This window comes from Heptranchias perlo, chromosome 21, assembly GCF_035084215.1.
Source record: "Heptranchias perlo isolate sHepPer1 chromosome 21, sHepPer1.hap1, whole genome shotgun sequence".
Classification (NCBI taxonomy): Eukaryota; Metazoa; Chordata; class Chondrichthyes; order Hexanchiformes; family Hexanchidae; genus Heptranchias; species Heptranchias perlo.
The window spans coordinates 4341100-4361523 of record NC_090345.1 but is presented as its reverse complement, the minus strand read 5'-3'; the positions used below and the strand labels follow the sequence as shown (position 1 = coordinate 4361523).

The window sequence follows — 20424 nt, the reverse complement described above, 5'->3', positions numbered from 1 at the left end:
GAGGATATAACGTACAGGGTGGATAAAGGGGAACCAGTGGACGTAGTGTATTTGGACTTCCAGAAGGCATTCGACAAGGTGGCACATAAAAGATTATTGCTCAAGATAAAGAATCACTGGATTGGGGGTAATATTCTGGCATGGGTGGAGGATTGGTTATCTAACAGGAAGCAGAGAGTTGGGATAAATGGTACATTCTCGGACTGGCAACCTGTAGCCAGTGGTGTTCCGCAGGGGTCGGTACTGGGTCCCCAACTCTTTACAATCTATATTAACGATTTGGAGGAGGGGACAAGTGTAACATATCAAAGTCTGCAGATGATACAAAGATGGGAGGGAAAGTAGAGAGTGAGGAGGACATAAAAAACCTGCAAGGGGATATAGACAGGCTGGGTGAGTGGGCGGAGATTTGGCAGATGCAATACAATATTGGAAAATGTGAGGTTATGCACTTTGGCAGGAAAAATCAGAGAGCAAGTTATTATCTTAATGGCGAGAAACTGGAAAGTACTGCAGTACAAAGGGATCTGGGGGTCCTAGTGCAAGAAAATCAAAAAGTTAGTTTGTAGGTGCAGCAGGTGATCAAGAAGGCCAACGGAATGTTGGCTTTTATTGCTAGGGGGATAGAATATAAAAACAGGGAGGTATTGCTGCAGTTATATAAGGTATTGGTGAGACCGCACCTGGAATACTGCATACAGCTTTGGTGTCCATACTTAAGAAAAGACATACTTGCTCTCGAGGCAGTACAAAGAAGGTTCACTCGGTTAATCCCGGGGATGAGGGGGTGGACATATGAGGAGAGGTTGAGTAGATTGGGACTCTACTCGTTGGAGTTCAGAAGAATGAGAGGCGATCTTATTGAAACATATAAGATTGTGAAGGGGCTTGATCGGGTGGATGCGGTAAGGATGTTCCCAAGGATGGGTGAAACTAGAACGAGGGGGCATAATCTTAGAATAACGGGCTGCTCTTTCAAAACTGAGATGAGGAGAAACTTCTTCACTCAGAGGGTAGTAGGTCTGTGGAATTTGCTGCCCCAGGAAGCTGTGGAAGCTACATCATTAAATAAATTTAAAACAGAAATAGACAGTTTCCTAGAAGTAAAGGGAATTAGGGGTTACGGGGAGCGGGCAGGAAATTGGACATGAATTTAGATTTGAGGTTAGGATCAGATCAGCCATGATCTTATTGAATAGCGGAGCAGGCTCGAGGGGCCAATTGGCCTACTCCTGCTCCTATTTCTTATGTTCTTATTTAACCTTATGTAACAACCTACCATGCGGTACTTTGTCAAAGGCTTTGCTAAAGTCCATGTAGACCACGTCTACTGCACAGCCCTCATCTATCTTCTTGGTTACCCCTTCAAAAAACTCAATCAAATTCGTGAGACATGATTTTCCTCTCACAAAACCATGCTGACTGTTCCTAATCAGTCCCTGCCTCTCCAAATGCCTGTAGATCCTGTCTCTCAGAATACCCTCTAACAACTTACCCACTACAGATGTCAGGCTCACCGGTCTGTAGTTCCCAGGCTTTTCCCTGCCGCCCTTCTGAAACAAAATATTGGTTGAACGTTCAGGATGATGGCCGTGAAGCGAGGTCCATGGACTGGCAGAATGGGGTAAAAGAGTGGAGAGTACAAAAGTGGAGTACAAGTTGCGATGGGGAGTCCGGAAATCAATCTCACGTCAGAAAACAATCGAACTAGAGATGAAAGAGGGAGATCTCGCAGTAGCAGTCCCTACAGACATAGAAGTGAAAGTAGAAGATGTAGCTTGACTGGGTCAGACAATGAAACAAAGACCACTGAACAGTCACATAACAGAACTAGATGCAGAAGTCCTCATGATCGTGAAGCTTTGGTGACTGCCAATAAACTTGAGGATAAATGAGTAAGAGGGGCAAAACAAAGGGAGTCAGATAGTTGGAAAGAATTGGGAGTTTATTCTGAGGTAATAGAAAAGGGTCAACCAGCTTTGTCGCATAGATGGGTTTGTACTGGAAAAGTCCTTATAGATGGGACTTATAAGACTAAAGCGAGGTTGGTAGCTGGGGGTTTTGAAGAGAAACTGGGTGATACAGATGTTCGAGTGGATTTTCCCACTGCTTGAAAGGTAACCTTAAAAATCTTTTTGGCTCTTTTGGCAACATATTCATGGGAGTGTAGATCAATTGACATAAAAACCGCATTTCTGCAGGGCGATAATTTTCAGAGAAATGTATCTGAAACTGCCTAAGAGGCAGCAGATGCGGAAGGAAAACTATGGAAACTAAACAAATGTGTCTATGGCCTGAATGATGCTCCCAGGGTATTTTTTGTGAGATCTGTTTTGCTGAAAATAGGTTGTGTTCAACTAAAATCAGATCCCGCAGTGTTTTATTGGTACCATAACGGACAACTTTCAGGCATCTTCATGAAGCACGTTGATGATTTCTTATGGGATGGCACTGCGGAATTTGAGAAATTCGTCATAAATAAGATTAGAGTAGAATTTAAAATTGGGAGTCAAGCCTGTGGGGCTTTTAAATATATTGGTTTAGATATTAAGCACAGTGAGTCTGGCATAACTTTATATCAACAGTCCTATTTAGAGTGTTACTCCCGTCCCGGTGAATCGGACGAGGTCATCACAGAAAGGTGATGTTATATCTAAAGAAGAGGCAGAGCAATTACGAAGCTTGATTGGTCAGTTGAACTGGTTGTGCTCTCAGACTAGACCAGGTGCTAGTTTTGATGTGTCGGAGTTAAGCACTTCAATGAAACACCCCATAGTAGAGAATGTTTTAAGGGCAAATAAAAAATTACGAAAATTAAATATAGATAAATGCGTGCTTAAGTTCCCATCCTTGGATGACCAAAGAAAATGAAGCTAGTTATCTTCGACCCTGGCTCCCTACCTATGGGAGTCCATTCTGGGCGTGCAGCCTCACTGAAATTTCCCTATAGGCAGAGAAAGGCAGATTTCAATGGAGAAGTTGAAGGTGACCTGAGCTAAGTCCTACAACAGAAAAGTCTGGCATTTCATTCGCTGCGACGGGTTTGTGCTGACCCAAGCTATTACTCGGTCCTGCTGTATATCACTAGGTCTGGTAGGACTGGCTGTTTGCCCAGATGTTCTGGATAATCAGAGTATTGGTTGATTAAAGCAGCATGAAGAATGACTTCTTTCAAATATTTGGGTGAAATTTTGTGCTCATCAAGATAAGAGATGTCAGTACTTTGAAATGGAACATTTTTCATTTGAGGAAAATCATGTCAGCATTCTGCACAAAGGTGATCTACACATTCTCCCTCACTCTGAATATCCAGTCTACAGAACCTACCTCACTCTGAAAAATCTAACTCTGTCAATTACTACCCTCTCAGCCTCCTCCCAATCAATAAAGTGATGGAAGGAGTCCTCAGTAGTGCCATCAAACAACACCTACTCACCAATGACCTTCTCACTGATGCTCAGCTCTGTCAGAAACACTCGGCTCCAGACCTCATCACAGCCTTGATCCAGATATGGGCGCAAGAGCTGAATGCCAGAAGAGAGGTGAAAAGTAGCTGCCCTCGGCTTCAACGCAGCTTTTCGACAGAATGTGGTAACAAGAAGCCCCAGCAAAACTGACGTCAATGCAGTCAAAGGAAAATCCTCCAGTGGCTGGAGTCATACTCGACACAACGGACAATGGTCCTGGTTGTTAGAGGTCAATCGTCACGGCCCCAGGACATCACTGCAGGAATTCCTCAGGGAAGCATCCTCAGCCCAAACAACTTCAGTTGCTTCTTCAATGACCTTTCATCTGTCATAAGGTCATTGTGGGGTGAGATGGGGTGTTTGCTGACAATTCCACAGTATTCAGCTCCATACAGCCATACCAGCCTACAGCAGGACCTGATGACGTGCAGGCTAGGGGCTGACAAGTTTTACCTAAAATTTGCGTCACCTAAGTGCTGGGTAATGCCCATCTCAAACAAGGAAAGACCCATCAATCTCCTCATGATCTTCAACAGCACCACCAATACCGAGTCCCCTAACATCAACATCTTGAGGGTCACCACTGAACAGACATTGAACTGGACCAGTCAGATCAGTACTGTGGCTACAAGAGCTGGACAGAGCCTAGGTACTGACGAGTGGCTCACCTCCTGACCGTCAAAGTCTCTCCAACATCTACAAGGCTCAAATCAGGAGTGTGATGGAATAATCAAGCAGCTCAACACCATCCAGGACAGAACAGTTCATTTGACTGGCACCCCTACCTCTGCACTCAATATCCACCCCCTCCACCACCGGTGCACCGTGGCTACAGCGTGTATGACCTACAGGATGCACTGCAGCAACTCGCCAAGGTCACCCTGACAGGACCACCCAGCCACGCGACGTGTACTACTAAGAAGGACAAGAGCCGCAATATCATGGATACACCATCACCTCCAAATTCCCCTCCCAAGTCACACACCATCCTGACTTGGACATATATCAGCCGTTCCTTCATTGTCACCGGGTCAATATCCTGGAACTCCCGACCGGATACCACTGTGGGAGCACCATCACCACAAGGACTGCAGTAGTTCAAGGGGAAGGGCCACAACTACCTTTTCAGGGCAACTAGGGATGGGCAATAAATGCGGTCTTGCCAGCAACACCCACATCCCCAGAACAAATTTTTAAAAATTTACAGGTTTTTAAGACCCAAACTTGCCGTTACCTAGCCACAGTTTCTTGACTTATCTCTTTTCTGACAATACCTCCACAACAGTTTACTTCCATAACAACAGAAGTCTGGGAGATACAATAAGGCACTACGTAAATCTTTCTATTTTTAAACTTGTTGGGTGCTGCCTTCCCTTCAGAGAAAGAAAGAACAAACAGAAGGAAGAATGACCGAACTTGCAGGTGATCTCCCAGCTCCTCTCTTAACTCATTCTTTCTCAGGACCATTGAACCAGGTTTCCTTACCTCCCCCAGACTGTTCTTCCTCCTGCAATCCATTGGCTTTTAAAACTCAGAGAATCACATATTAGTTCACACATTGTAGTGCATTAGATGATGGTAATGCAGCACAGAAAACGATAAACTGTGCAATTAGATTATTACACATACGGGCTGGTCCCGCAGGTTCGGTTAACTGGTCAATTGGGATAATTATGGAATGTTTCGCATTTGAGGCTGCAACCATTGTATCTTTTAAGGAAAGAGAAGATAAACATTTGAAGGAGAGATACAGGCTAGCAGAAGGCAGCAGAGCAGTAAGATTAGCTTTATGGTTGATCGAATCACCTCCTTCTGTGCTGTAAACTTTCATGGTTCTTTTTTTCTCCCGGTGTCCTGGCCAACATTCCTCCCTCAACCAATGCCACCAAAAACAGATTAATTGGGTCATTCAACTGATTTGTTGTTTGTGGGATCTTGCTGCATTTGTCTACAGCACAACAGCAACTGGACATCTCGACAAAAAAAAGTACCTCATTGGCCGTGAAGCGCTTTGGGACGTCCTGGGGATGTGAAAGGTGCCAAATCAATGCAATATCTTTCTCCTTTCTAATGTTTCAGGCAAGGGCCCTTCAACAGAACCGCGCTAATGAAGGGCCTCACTCAGAACGTTAACCTATTTAACCAAGCCTGTTAGACCTGCTGTATGCTCCAGGATCTTGGACAGTAACCGAAAATCCTCATTAATCAATCAGTCTCCCCTTTACTGGAGGAGGGGCAAGTTGGAGGAAGTAATTCAGCGGGTCAGAGGCTGGGTATTCTGCGGCGAGTGACTCACCTCACTCCCCAAAGCCTTTCCACCATCCACAAGGCACAAGGCAGGAGCATGATGGAATACTCTCCACTTGCCTGAATGAGTGCAGCTCCATCATCACTCCAGAAGCTTGACACCATCCAGGACAAAGTAGCCCGCTTGATTGGCACCCCATCTACCACCTTAAACATTCACTCCCTTCACCACCGGCGCACTGTGGCTGCAGTGTGTACCATCTACAAGATGCACTGCAGCAACTCGCCAAGGCTTCTTCGACAGCACCTCCCAAACCCACGACCTCTACCGCTTAGAAGGACAAGGGCAGCAGACGCATGGGAACACCGCCACCTGCACGTTCCCCTCCAAGTCACACACCATCCCGACTTGGAAATATATCGCCGTTCCTTCATCATCACTGGGTCAAAATCCTGGAACTCCCTTCCTAACAGCACTGCGGGAGAACCTTCACCACACGGACTGCAGCGGTTCAAGGCAGCGGCTCACCACCACCTTCTCAAGGGCAATTAGGGATGGGCAATAAATGTTGGCCTCGCCAGCGACGCCCACATCCCGTGAACGAATAATTTAAAAAAATTGTTTTCTCGGCCCTTTTCGGATTGCCCCTCCTCTGGGTGACAGGTCAGCAGCTGGCCTGCTTCCAGGTCTCAGGTCAATGTCCTTCTGAAAGTGAATTCTGGAGACACAAACCTCAACTTGCAACGTGCTGAACTATGCAGAACGTGGGGTGAGACTTGGCGTGGGGGAACGTCGTTTACTGCAGAAACTCAGACCAGCCTCGCCTGTGAGTTTTCCACACACGTTCCCTCCTTTTCTCAGTGTCACTGTTTAGTGCGAGGACACCCACTGGACACTAGAGAGGTACGGCGAGAGGCAGATCACCCCTCCCTTCCCTGCAAGAACAACCACCTCCCTCTTACAACGCAGGCTGCGACCAGCAACTCCACGTGCATGAGTGTTGGGCTGATCGGCAGCACAGCACAGCACAGCACACAACAACATGCATCGATATAGCACCTTTAACGTGGTGAATTGTCCCGAGGAGCTTCACAGGAGCGATTATCAAATAAAAACTGACACCAAGCCTCATAAAGAGATATTAGGTCAGGTGACCAAAAGCTTGGTCAAAGAGGTGGGTTTTAAGGAGCGTCTTGAAGGAGGAGAGAGAGGCGGAGAGGTTTAGGGAGGGAATTCCAGAGCTTAGGGCCCAGATAGCTGAAGGCACGGCCGCCAATGGTGGAGCGATTAAAATCGGGGATGGACAAGAGGCCAGAATTGGAGGAGCGCAGAGATCTCGGAGGGTTGTTGGGCTGGAGGAGGATCAGAGATAGGGAGGAGCGAGGCCATGGAGAGATTTGAAAACAAGGATGAGAATTTTTTTAATCGTTCACCCGGACCGGGAGCCAATGTAGGTCGACGAGTACAGAGGTGATGGGTGAACGGGACTTGGTGCGAGTTAGGATACGGGCAAAATGTGCCAAAGCGCTGGATCAACAGGGCACCTAAAGGGAGAGCAAATTTGTTTCTGTGATTTAAGACTCACGGTTGGGCGGTATAATTGATCTTTTAAAAAGGAAGACATTTACGGAAATGAATGTACAGCGCCAGCCAGAATACGTCTGAAATGAGTGAATTAAGAACTGCTGCTAATGGTATGTGGGAGCGTTAAGACCTGCTCAGGCAGTTTTTACTGACTCCTGCAGCAGATTTATCACTCCCCAAGCGCAAGGATAATTTCAGACTTTGTTTCTAACTCATTAACTATGACGGTTTTTAAAACGAAGCTGGAAGGGATTCATCACAGTTTTTACAATATTCATATATAATCCCAGCCTTAAATGGAAAGAAGAAGAACAGGTAAATTTGAGAGACAGCTTAAAAGGTATCATTTAAATGTATGAATTTAATCGATAAATTATCTGAATTTTATCTTACTTTTTAAAAAAATTCAAATTGAGGAAGCTAATGGTCGTTCTTTCTTTTAATTCATTTTCTTCCCTCCTCTACTTATTGCCCCCTCTGGCTGGGTGCAGTTCCAGGGGCACCAGTCATCTGACAGTATCTCACACTAATACTTCCATTTTTTTTTAAGAAAGCATTCATCCCAGATCAGGGAGCGGGATAATGTCTCAGGGTCGCCATCCCTTTCAACAAAGCACTGTCAGCCTCGGGTCGGGCTAATAACCTAATGCTGCAGCTCCTCTCGATCACAGAGTCTCTGAATTAATGGTGAGAATGTAAGGGTCCCAAAGTTAAGGCCATGCTGCGTTACTGTACACTCCCCCTTCACACTGCCAATCGGTGACATTCACTCAGCTGATTCCTGATAAAGTAAAGCTTGTGACGTCAGTAAGCTGTTGTTAGAGTGAACCACTGCTCCTCCCAAAACTGTGGAACTCCTCACCTCTCCTTCCTACAATCTACAGGCTTTCAAAACCCAAACTTGGGGCTCATCTATTTCCTCACTGATCTCATCTTCAGCCCTGGTTGTTCTCCTGCCCCACAGACCTTCACTTACAATTTCTCAATCAAAAATAATTAAATAATTAACTGTAAAAGGTTCTCGCCCAGATGTGGTTTTAGTTGCATCTGCTCGCTGTCTATTTAACACACTGGAATCAGGCTGATTGTTTTTTGAAGTGTGACGCTGCTGTCACAGCAAAAAGCTTGGGGCTCAAGCCATTGCTGGAGACTTGCGTCTCCAAGGCTACACTGTCCTTTTTTTAAAAAAATGAGGTTAAGAAGAAAAGCACAAGTGATAGAAATCTGAATCGAAGATTGAAAACGCAGGCAGTCTTGGACACGTGCGATCTCCCTCCATAATCTCCGTCCCTGGGGTGTGCTGGGGGAGGGGTCAGGGAAGGAAACAGTGATCACAAAGGGCCTTAAAATAGATCACTGAAAAGCAAGAGGGAAAAAGGCGGGGGTGGGGGGGTAGTCACAACAGGACACTTTGTACAGAATCCACCCTCGAGTGTAGAAGATTACAGGGTGATATAATTGGGGTGTTTAAGATGATCAAAGAATTTGATAGGGTGGATAGAGAGAAACTATTTCCCCTGCTGGGAGTCCAGAACAAGTGGGCATAACTTCAAAAGGCCGTTTAGAGGTGATGTCAGGAAGCACTTCTTCACACAAAGGGGAGTGGAAATCTGGAACTCTCTCCCCCAAAAAGCTGTTGAGGCTGGGGGTCAATTGAAAATTTCAAAACTGAGATTGATCGATTTTTGTTGAGTAAGGGTATTAAGGGTTACGGAACCAAGGCGGGTATGTGGGGTTGAGGTACAGATCAGCCATGATCTAACTGAATGGTGATGTGGAGATGCCGGTGATGGACTGGGGTGGACAAATGTAAGGAATCTTACAACACCAGGTTATAGTCCAACAGTTTTATTTGAAAATCACAAGCTTTCGGAGCTTACCTCCGTCGTCACTCACTCACCTGACGAAGGAGGTGAGCTCCGAAAGCTTGTGATTTTCAAATAAAACTGTTGGACTCTAACCTGGTGTTGTAAGATTCCTTATAACTGAATGGTGGACAGGCTCGACAGGCTGATTGGCCTCCTCCTGTTCCCATGCTCCACTCCACTTTTATTTCATCTTTCTTCTCTGTGAATGCTCATCCCTATTGGGTCAATGAAGTCACTCACTGTTGTTGGAGCCTGTGAGTGATTTCATCGAGCATGTCCAGGCAGTCGCCATTAAAGTGAAATATCAGCACACCGTGAATGATTTATCTGAAGAGGTGAAACTATTTATTAAAAAAGGGACATCGTCTAACAGCTAAAGGGAAGTAATATTCTCCACAATGGTTTCTCTCACTTCCTCCCCTCCCCCAAACACATTAATGGTCCCCCCTGAGGTTCCATCATCTCAAAGCGGTTTCTGCAAGAGCTACATTCTGTCAATGATCTGTTCCACTGTCACTGCTAGTCGCAATCTCTTCCCAGCCGTCTCACTGGTATCCATCCATACCCACTGCACAAATCCTAAACGATTCTATGCAAACTAGGTCAGCAAATGTTGGAAGTAAACTGCGCTGGGCACAGAATTTCTCAGAAACTGACTGCAGACGTGTTTCTTGGCAGGCCTGCCGCACTGATAGCACAGTCGTATCCCCGTCTGCTTGCCACACAACAGCAGTCGCACCAGTGCCAACAAAGCAATTAAGGAGCCAAATGCAACCTCAGTCAATTAAAACTGAAGGATTACATTGAAGCAAACTGTTAGGAAACTGCAGAGGGAGCTTTACTCAGTATCTAACCTGTGCTGTACCTGCCCTGGGAGTGTTTGATGGGACAGTGTAGAGGGAGCTTTACTCTGTATCTAACCCATGCTGTACCTGCCCTGGGAGTGTTTGATCGGACAGTGTAGAGGGAGCTTTACTCTGTATCTAACCCGTGCTGTACCTGCCCCGAGAGTGTTTGATGGGGCAGTGTAGAGGGAGCTTTACTTTGTATCTAACCCATGCTGTACCTGCCCTGGGAGTGTTCGATGGGGCAGTGTAGAGGGAGCTTTACTCTGTATCTAACCTGTGCTGTACCTGCCCTGGGAGTGTTTGATGGGACAGTGTAGAGGGAGCTTTACTCTGTATCTAACCCGTGCTGTACCTGCCCTGGGAGTGTTTGATGGGACAGTGTAGAGGGAGCTTTACTTTGTGTCTAACCATGCTGTATTTCTACCTACTTAAGACCACGGGTGGCGGAGCAGACACGAGGGGCTGAATGGCCCACTCCTGTTCCTATAAGAGACAGGAGCAGGATTAGGCCATTCGGCCCTTCGAGCCTTCTCCGCCATTTAATGAGATCATGGCTGATCTGATTTTTACCTCAACTCAACAACAACAGCAACCTGCATTTATATAGCGCCTTTAACGTAGTAAAACATCTCAAGGCATTTCACAGGAGTGTTTTCAAACAAAATTTGACACCGAGCCACATAAGGAGATATTAGGACAGGTGACCAAAAGCTTGGTCAAAGAGGTAGGTTTTTAGGAGCGTCGTAAAGGAGGAGAGAGGTAGAGAGACAGAATGGTTTAGAGAGGGAATTCCAGAGCTTAGGGCCTAGGCAGCTGAAGGCACGGCCGCCAATGGTGGAGCGATTAAAATCGGGGATGCACAAGAGGCCAGAATTGGAGGAGAGCAGAGATCTCGGAGGGTTGTTGGGCTGGAGGAGGTTACAGAGATCGGGAGGGGGCGAGGCCATTGGAGGGAACTGAACATAAGGATGAGAATTTTAAAATCGAGGCGTTGCTGGACCGGGAGACAATGTAGGTCAGCGAGCACAGCGGGTGATGGGTGAACGGGACTTGGTGCGAGTTAGGATACGGGCAGCAGAGTTTTGGATGAGCTCAAGTTTATGGAGGGTGGAAAATGGGAGGCCGGCCAGGAGAGCATTGGAATAGTCGAGCCTAGATGTAACAAAGGCACGGATCAGGGTTCCAGAAGCAGATGAGCTGAGGCGGGGCGGAGACGGGCGATATTACAGAGGTGGAAGTAGGCACTCTTGGTGTTAAAGTGGATATGCGGTCGGGAGCTCAGTTCAGGGTCAAGTTAAGACATCACAGTTACGAACGGTCTGGTTGAGCCCCAGACAGTGGCCAGGGAGAAGGATGGAGTCAGTGGCTAGGGAACGGTATTTGTGACAGAGACCAAAGACAATGGCTTCAGTCTTCCCAATATTTAGTTGGAGGAAATGCTTGCTCATCCAGTACTGGATGTCGGACAAGCAGTGTGACAAATCGGAGACAGGTGAGGTAGAGCTGGGTGTCGTCAGTGTACATGGGGAACCTGACATTGTATTTTCGGGTGTTGTCGCCGAGGGGCAGCATGAAGATGAGAAAGAGGGTGCCAAGGATAGATCCTTGGAGGACTCCAGAGGTAATGGTGCGGGAGCGATTCTCTGGTTATTACTGGATAGATAAGAATGGAGCCAGGCTAGCGCAGTCCCACCCAGCTGGACGGCGGAGGAGAGGCATTGGAGGAGGATGGTGCGGTCAATTGTGTCAAAGGCTGCAGACAGGTTCGAGAAGGATGAGGAGCGATAGTTTAACCACGGTCACAGTCACATAGGATGTCGTTTGTGACTTTAATAAGGGCTGTTTCAGTATTGTGGCAGGGGCGGAAACCTGATTGGAGGGATTCAAACATGGAGTTATGGGGAAAATGGGCACAGATTTGGGAGGCAACAACACATTCAAGGACTTCTACCACCTAGAAGGACAATCATGATGTGGAGATGCCGGTGATGGACTGGGGTTGACAATTGTAAACAATTTTACAACACCAAGTTATAGTCCAGCAATTTTATTTTAAATTCACAAGCTTTCGGAGGCTTCCTCCTTCGTCAGGTGAACGATGTGAAAATGAAATCCTCGAAATGAAATCGCATTTATAATTCACAGAACAATGCTTGGTGATTACAGACAGTTTTTTCAACTGCCCGTTGCCAAGGCAATCAGTGTGCAGACAGACAGGTGTTACCTGCCAGGTCTCAGAATATACAAATCACCAAAAAAAAAACAACAAACAAAAAAAAAAGAGATAGAGAGGTAGAAACATAGAAAAGACAGCAACTGACCCGTTATATTAAAAACAGATAACATTTGTTCGCTGGTGGGGTAACGTGTAACGTGACATGAACCCAAGATCCCGGTTGAGGCCGTCCTCATGGGTGCGGAACTTGGCTATCAATTTCTGCTCGACGATTTTGCGTTGTCGTGTGTCTCGAAGGCCGCCTTGGAGTATGCTTACCCGAAGGTCGGTGGATGAATGTCCATGACTGCTGAAGTGTTCCCCGACTGGGAGGGAACCCTCCTGTTTGGCGATTGTTGCGCGGTGTCCGTTCATCCGTTGTCGCAGCGTCTGCATGGTCTCGCCAATGTACCATGCTCTGGGGCATCCTTTCCTGCAACGTATGAGGTAGACAACGTTGGCTACCTCATACGTTGCAGGAAAGGATGCCCCAGAGCATGGTACATTGGCGAGACCATGCAGACGCTGCGACAACGGATGAACGGACACCGCGCAACAATCGCCAAACAGGAGGGTTCCCTCCCAGTCGGGGAACACTTCAGCAGTCATGGACATTCATCCACCGACCTTCGGGTAAGCATACTCCAAGGCGGCCTTCGAGACACACGACAACGCAAAATCGTCGAGCAGAAATTGATAGCCAAGTTCCGCACCCATGAGGACGGCCTCAACCGGGATCTTGGGTTCATGTCACGTTACACGTTACCCCACCAGCGAACAAATGTTATCTGTTTTTAATATAACGGGTCAGTTGCTGTCTTTTCTATGTTTCTACCTCTCTATCTCTGTTTTTTTTTGTTTGTTGTTTTTTTTTTGGTGATTTGTATATTCTGTGAGACCTGGCAGGTAACACCTGTCTGTCTGCACACTGATTGCCTTGGCAACGGGCAGTTGAAAAAACTGTCTGTAATCACCAAGCATTGTTCTGTGAATTATAAATGCGATTTCATTTCGAGGATTTCATTTTCACATCGTTCACCTGACGAAGGAGGAAGCCTCCGAAAGCTTGTGAATTTAAAATAAAATTGCTGGACTATAACTTGGTGTTGTAAAATTGTTTAGAAGGACAAGGGCAGCAGGCACATGGGAACAACACCACCTGCATGTTCCCCCCCCAAGTCACACACCATCCCGACTTGGAAATATATCGCCGTTCCTTCATCGTCACTGGGTCAAAATCCTGGAACTCCCTTCCTAACAGTACCGTGGGAGAACCTTCACCGAGTCAGCCGAGGCTCAGTGGGCAGCACTCTCGCCTCTGAGTCAGAAGGTTGTGGGTTCAAATTCCACTCCAGAGACTTGAGCACAAAATATAGTCCGACACTCCCAGTGCAGTATTGAGGGAGTGCTACACTGTGGGAGGTGTCGTCTTTCGGATGAGATGTTAAACCGAGGCCCCGTCTGTCTTCTCAGATGGATGCAAAAGATCCTATAGCACTATTTGAAGGAGGACAGGGGAGTTCTCCCCTGTGTCCTGGCCAATATTTGTCCCTCAACCAACATCACTAAAAACAGATTATCTGGTCATTATCACATTGCTGTTTGTGGGATCTTGCTGTGCGCAAATTGGCTGCCACGTTTCCCTACGTTACAAGAGTGACTACACTTCAAAAGTACTTCAATGGCTGTTAAAGCGCTTTGGGATGTCCTGAGGTCGTGAAAGGCATTAAATGCAAGCCCTTTCTTCCTTTATACAGGGTTGGGCTCAGCTATGATGCTCCCCATGGCTGAATATCTCCGCGCACTCATGGTCAGGACTCGTATGTTAAGGATGGCCAGTTGGGTGAGGTTCCAGAGGGTAGGTGCAGCCTGTGGGACGGTCCCTCAACAAGAATCAGTGCCGTCTGGACAGCAGGGGAGAAAACATTAGGAAAAGATATTTCTGCAATAAAAATGATCAAGGAACCGACAGGAAAATTGAAATGTAGAATATTGGACAAAGGACACAAGGAGTTTGAAACAGAGAGGGCAAGTGAAGTGGTGGAGCATAACATCCCAAAAGTGTCTACTTTAACCCAGTGTAGTTTGCTGCCTGATATGAAAAGTCCCAGAGGTAACAACAATGCAATCTCTGAGCCAATCCGAGCGAAAGCAAATCACTTGCCCTGGTTTAACCTCCCCATGGTCAGCGACCGAAACAAAATATAAAACTAAAAACAGAAAAAGTTGCAATGTTCTCCTGGAGCAGGGCGAAAGATGCTTCCAGAATCAGCCAGGGGTGAATTGCGTGCAATAAAACTCCGACTGTGATTTCTAAAGGATGCCCTTTTAAAACCGATCGTTCAAAACATCGAAACCCAGTTTGCGCAGAGATGAAATGCTGGCAGCTTTCCCTTAAACAGGAAGCACAGCAACCCCCTCCCAGTCAGCTGAACACAGTAACACGAACATCAAGAGGTAGAGACGTCAGCATTTCATTCCGTGCTGTTCCCTTCAAACTCCATATGGGGAAAACTTCATCAAATATAGAAATAGAAAGAAGATGGTACTTTGGTGGAATACCTCAGTGCGCACCCGGTGTGATGCTGAACCACACAGGCAAAGGCCCCAGCTTCCATTTCTGATCGGTGCTGAGTTAGCAAATCTCAGGACAGAGGCAGCAGTGAGGGCGAGGGACAGGGTGGGGGGGGGAGGGGGGAGAGTTCGAGGGAGGGGGGAGAGTTCGAGGGAGGGGGGAGAGTTCGAGGGAGGGGGGAGAGTTCGAGGGAGGGGGGAGAGTTCGAGGGAGGGGGGAGAGTTCGAGGGAGGGGGGAGAGTTCGAGGGAGGGGGGAGAGTTCGAGGGAGGGGGGAGAGTTCGAGGGAGGGGGGAGAGTTCGAGGGAGGGGGGAGAGTTCGAGGGAGGGGGGAGAGTTCGAGGGAGGGGGGAGAGTTCGAGGGAGGGGGGAGAGTTCGAGGGAGGGGGGAGAGTTCGAGGGAGGGGGGAGAGTTCGAGGGAGGGGGGAGAGTTCGAGGGAGGGGGATGGAGGGAGAGTTAGAGGGAGGGGGATGGAGGGAGAGTTAGAGTGAGGGGAATTGGAGGAGGAGGGGAGGGGAAAGGGAGGGAAGAGGGAGGGGAGGGGGAGAGGGAGGGGAGGAGGGGGAGGGGGAGGGAGGAAGGGGCGGGGCGGTGGAGGGAGAGGGGCATTGCAAGGGAGGGGGAGGGGGCGTGGGAGGGGGCGGCCAGGAGTCCCACGGTTGATCGCTATCCTCTGACCTGTGCTGGAAGGGTGCGCGCGTAGATTTTGGGTGAGGACGGGATTGGGCTCGGCTATGATGCCCTCTGTGCTAGAATAGTTGTTCGAGTTCACAAATGGGCCAGTTGAGACAACGGAAGGCTGATGGCACATGTAGAACCAAATTAAAGCAAGAGTCAGAACCTTCAAGGGACGAAAGAAAACTAAACCAGAAGTACATTTCAAAATGTCAGCAGGCCATACCTGATCTTCCGAGAGCTGAGAGATGTGATTGACTGCCGCATACGACTCTATCTTAGGGTTAAAATGGTTGATGATGGCTCTGAAACAGAAAGCGGCCTGTGGTTAGCAATCTAAACTGTCAATCGTACAAATCCGCAATTAATGTGATTTAAATTAGTTCAGATCAGTTGGTGCTTTTTAAAAAAATAAATTCTCAAATGGGAATTTTTTTTTGCCTTCAAAAGGCTGCACGGTGTCTTTAAACAGCCTCCGGGACTGCCGTACACACAGGTGCAGAAGACAATTTGTGTATAATACAACTCCCTGGGTTTTAGTTAAAAAAAAACTCTGGAAAATAACATTTACGACTCACATATAAGGTTCCCTCATCAGTCATCACTACATCACAACAGTGACTCCACTTCAAAAAAGTACTTAACTGGCTGTAAAGCACTTTGGGACATCCTGAGGTCATGAAAGGTGCTGTATAAATGCAAGTTCTTTCTTTTCCTTTATCATAACTCCCCAGAGAGCAGGAAATATGTCTAGTGACTGTTCCATGTTTTTTTTATTCGTTCATGGGATGTGGGCGTCGCTGGCGAGGCCGGCATTTATTGCCCATCCCTAATTGCCCTTGAGAAGGTGGTGGTGAGCCGCCTTCTTGAACTGCTGCAGCATAGCAAGATTTTACAACTGAGTGGCTTGCTAGGCCATTTCAGAGGGCAATTAAGAATCAACCACATTGCTGGAGTCACATATAGGCCAGACTGGGTAAGGACGGCAGGTTTCCTTCCCTAAAGGACATTAGTGAACCAGATGGGTTTTTACGACAATCCGGTGGTTTCATGGCCACCATTACTGATACTAGTATTTTAATTCCAGATTTTTATTCAATTAATTGAATTTAATTAATTGAATTTAATTAATTGAATTTAAATTCACCAGCTGCCGTGGCAGGATTTGAACTCACGACTCTGGATTTTAGTCCAGGCCTCTGGATTACCAGTCCAGTAACATAACCACTATGCTACCATACCGTAGCACCAATGCACACAAAGGTGACAGAGAGAGAGAGAAAAGCATGTTACTGGGCTGGTGAGAGGCAAACACAGCTGGGAGTTCAGAATAAAAAGAGACTTGCATTTATATAGCGCCTTTCACTAACGTCTCAAAGCGCTTTACAGCCAATGAAGTACTTTTGAAGTGTAGTCACTGTTGTAATGTAGAAAATAGTGGCTGTGGGATATTTTACACCCACCTGAAGGGGCAGACTGGGCCTCAGTTTAACATCTCATGTGAAAGACGGCACCTCCGACAGTGCAGCACTCCCTCAGTACTGCACTGGAGTGTCAGCCTAGATTTTGTGCTCAAGTCTCATGACGTTCTGACTCGGAGCGAGGGTGGTGTCCACTGAGCCAAGGCTGACAATAACGTGAGACCAGGCCAGAAACAGGGGAGTGAGCTCCTCAGAATATCATCTGTAGAAGATGCCTCCCTCCCCATACATAAGCACTACTTTCAAAGTCGCAGACTGACCTAAATCTCTAGACTTATACTCAAGTATATAGAGTACGCCTTCATTTCTCATATTTTTAAATAAATTTTTTTCAGCACTATTAGGGCTGTCTCACCATTGGTCTCCAACCTGCCCAGCCAACCCTATCCACTCTTTGCTGATGATTCCACTCCATATTTATCAATGTCCTACAGACAGCCCTCTCTCACACTCAAATCCCCAGTCCTCCCTCAGCTCAATGGCTGAATCATTATGGTCGGGAATTTCCTTGGAGCTGCTCCCACTCTGCCAGAGTAACTTCACCGCCATCTAAAACTAATAGATGGAAGAATCGAGGGGGGCCGCAGAACTGCCACGCTAACCTGCGCGCCCGCTATTCCAACGAGCGCATCCGCCGCACAGAGCACCGCAGCGGGAACGCTGACTCAAAAAAAATACCCCATAATACGCGCTCATGCTTGTGAGCTGCAATGCAGCACGGTCTGCCCGCTGTACATGCCTTCTTAGCTGAAATGCTCAAGAGAGCCAGATGGGTGCATTAAGACTAGATTTATTTATGAAGAGATGAATTCGTTGCAAGAGACAACGGGACACTAGACTCATAACTTGCTGAGCAGAAAAAACAGCAGGATTCAGTCAAAGACAAAGACAAAACGAATGTGGCCCAGATAATTACAGGATGTTACTAGGGATGCCTTACGTGATGTAGAACTATTTACAAAGGACAGTCTTGTAGGGTAGAATTTCACTATGGAGCAGTTGGACGTGAGACCTGACCTTATCATTAGAGCTTTTCTGGTCTTATGTTAAAGAAAGAACCTGTATTTATATTTCACCTTAGCATGTCGTCAGGATATCCCGAAGCACTTTGCAACGAGTGAATTACTTCTGAAACGTAGTCACTGTTGTAATATAGGAAACGCGGCAGTCAATTTACGCACAGCAAGATCCCACAAACAGCGAACGAACGGCCAGGTGAAATGTTTTTGATGGTATAGGTTTGGAGAGAAGCGTTACCGGGGAGATCGCCCCTGCTCTTCTTCGAACAGTGCAGTGGGATCTTCAACATCCACCTGAGCAGGCAGGCAGGCAGGCGAGACCTTGGTTTGAAGTTGAGTCTGAAGAATGGCACCTCTGACAACGCAGCCCTCCCTCGAAAGTCAGCCCAGATTATGTCTGGAGTGGGGCTTGATCCCTCAACCTTCTGACTCAGAGGCGGGAGAGCTTCCAATGGAGCCAAGCTGATACCCAAGACTTTTATGATTTTTCTTTCATTATTACATATTTTTCTTCTCCCCTTCCAATTTCTCCCCCCCCCCAACTCTTGAAAATTCTGATCAAAAGCGTAGGATTTTCAATAAGCAAAGTTCCCGTACTTGTCCTACATCCTGAGTGCCAACCTCGAGAACGTATTATGAGAGCATTGAAATTTCATATGAGGTTTTCATCAACTGGAATTTCTACCCTGTAACAACTTGTATGAACAGGAAAAGGCTATTGGATCCAGCAAAACTATCCATTTCGATTGAGATCAATCAGACCTATCTCTAGAAACTGAAAATATAATAAAGAATAGTCAGCACGGATTTCAGAAAGGAAGGTCATGCTTGGCCAACCTTACTGAATTCTTTGAAGAAGTAACAGAAAGTGTAGACAAGGGTAATGTAGATGTAATATATTTGGATTTTCAAAAGGCCTTCGATAGGGTACCGCATAGTAGACTCATGACTAAGGTCAGAGCAGGTGGAGTCAGGGGGCAGGTAGCAGAATGGACAGCAAGCTGGCTACAAAACAGAATACAGAGAGATGGGGTTAAGGGTAGCTACTCACACTGGCAAAAGGTGGGAAGTGGTGTTCCACAAGGATCGGTGCTGGGACCACTCTTGTTCACCATTTACATAGAAGATTTGGACTCGGGAATTGGAAGTACAATTTCAAAATTTGCGGATGACACCAAATTGGGGGTTATAGTTAATACTGAGGAGGAGTGCGACAAAATACATGAAGACGTTAATAATTTGCAGAATGGGCGTGTGATGGGCAAATGAATTTCAATATAGATAAGTGTGAGGTATTACATTTTGGTAGGAAGAATAAGGAGGCCACATACTGCTTGGATAATAAGAATCTAAATGGGGTAGAGGAGCAGAGGGATCTGGGGGTACAGATACACAAATCACTACAAGTAGCGACGCAGGTTAATAAGGCTATAAAAAACAAACCAAGCACTGGGGTTCATTTCTAGAGGGATAAAATTGAAAAGCAGAGAGTTATGTTAAACTTGTATAGAACCTTGGTTAGACCACAGTTGGAGAATTGGGAACAGTTCTGGTCTTCATTTATAAAAAGGATAGAGAGGATGATACCAGAACTGAGAGGTTATACCTATCAGGAAAGATTGAGCAGGCTGGGGCTCTTTTCTCTAAAGAGAAGACTGAGGGGTGACCAGATAGAGGTATTTAAGATTGTGAAAGGGTTTGATAGGCTAGATGAAGAGATGTTTCTACTTGCAGGGGTGACCAGAACTAGGGACCATAAATATAAGATAATCACCAATAAATTCAATAGGGAATTCAGGAGAAACTTCTTTACCCAAAGAGTGGTTAGAATGTGGAACTTGCTACCACAAGGAGCAGTTGCAGCGACTAGCATAGATGCGTTTAAGGGGAAGCTGGATAAACACACGAGGGAGAAAGGAATAGAAGGAAATGCTGATAGAGTGAGATGAAATAGGGAGAGAGAAAGCTCGTGTGGAGCATAAACACCGGCACAGACCTGTGAATTACCTGTTTCTGTGCTGTACAGTCTATGTAATTTTATGTAATTATTCTCACCAATATTCTTCAATCCTTTCTCTCTGTAAAAATACATCTACTTGTGTTTTGAGCTCATTTATACTGTCTGCTTCAATGCTTTCCCTGAAAATTTAGTCCACAACCCTTTAGGCAAAAGCTTTTGCTTGACTTCCCTTCTTACTCATAACTTCCTATTTTTTTTTTAACTTGCACCCTGTGGTATTTAAACCTTTTACATAAGAACAGGAGTAGGCCATTCAGCCCCTCAAGACTGCTACATAGGAACAGGAGTAGGTCATTAAGCCCCTCAAGCCTGCTACATAGGAACTGGAGTAGGCCATTCAGCCCCTCGAGCCTGCTCCGCCATTCAATCAGATCATGGCTGATCTTCAACCTCAACTCCACTTTCCTGCCTGATCCCCATGTC

At 46.5% G+C, this 20424-nt stretch overlaps 1 protein-coding gene across 2 annotated transcripts in view; it reads right to left on the bottom strand.

Moving 5' to 3' along the window:
- armh3 (armadillo like helical domain containing 3) overlaps nucleotides 1-20424 on the bottom strand; it is a 172504-nt gene that overhangs the window by 37257 nt on the left and 114823 nt on the right. For both annotated transcript variants that reach the window (XM_068001998.1, XM_068001999.1), the window contains one exon: nucleotides 15708-15786. In XM_068001998.1, coding sequence (XP_067858099.1) covers nucleotides 15708-15786 — 79 coding nt within the window. The remainder of the gene's footprint in view (nucleotides 1-15707; nucleotides 15787-20424) is intronic.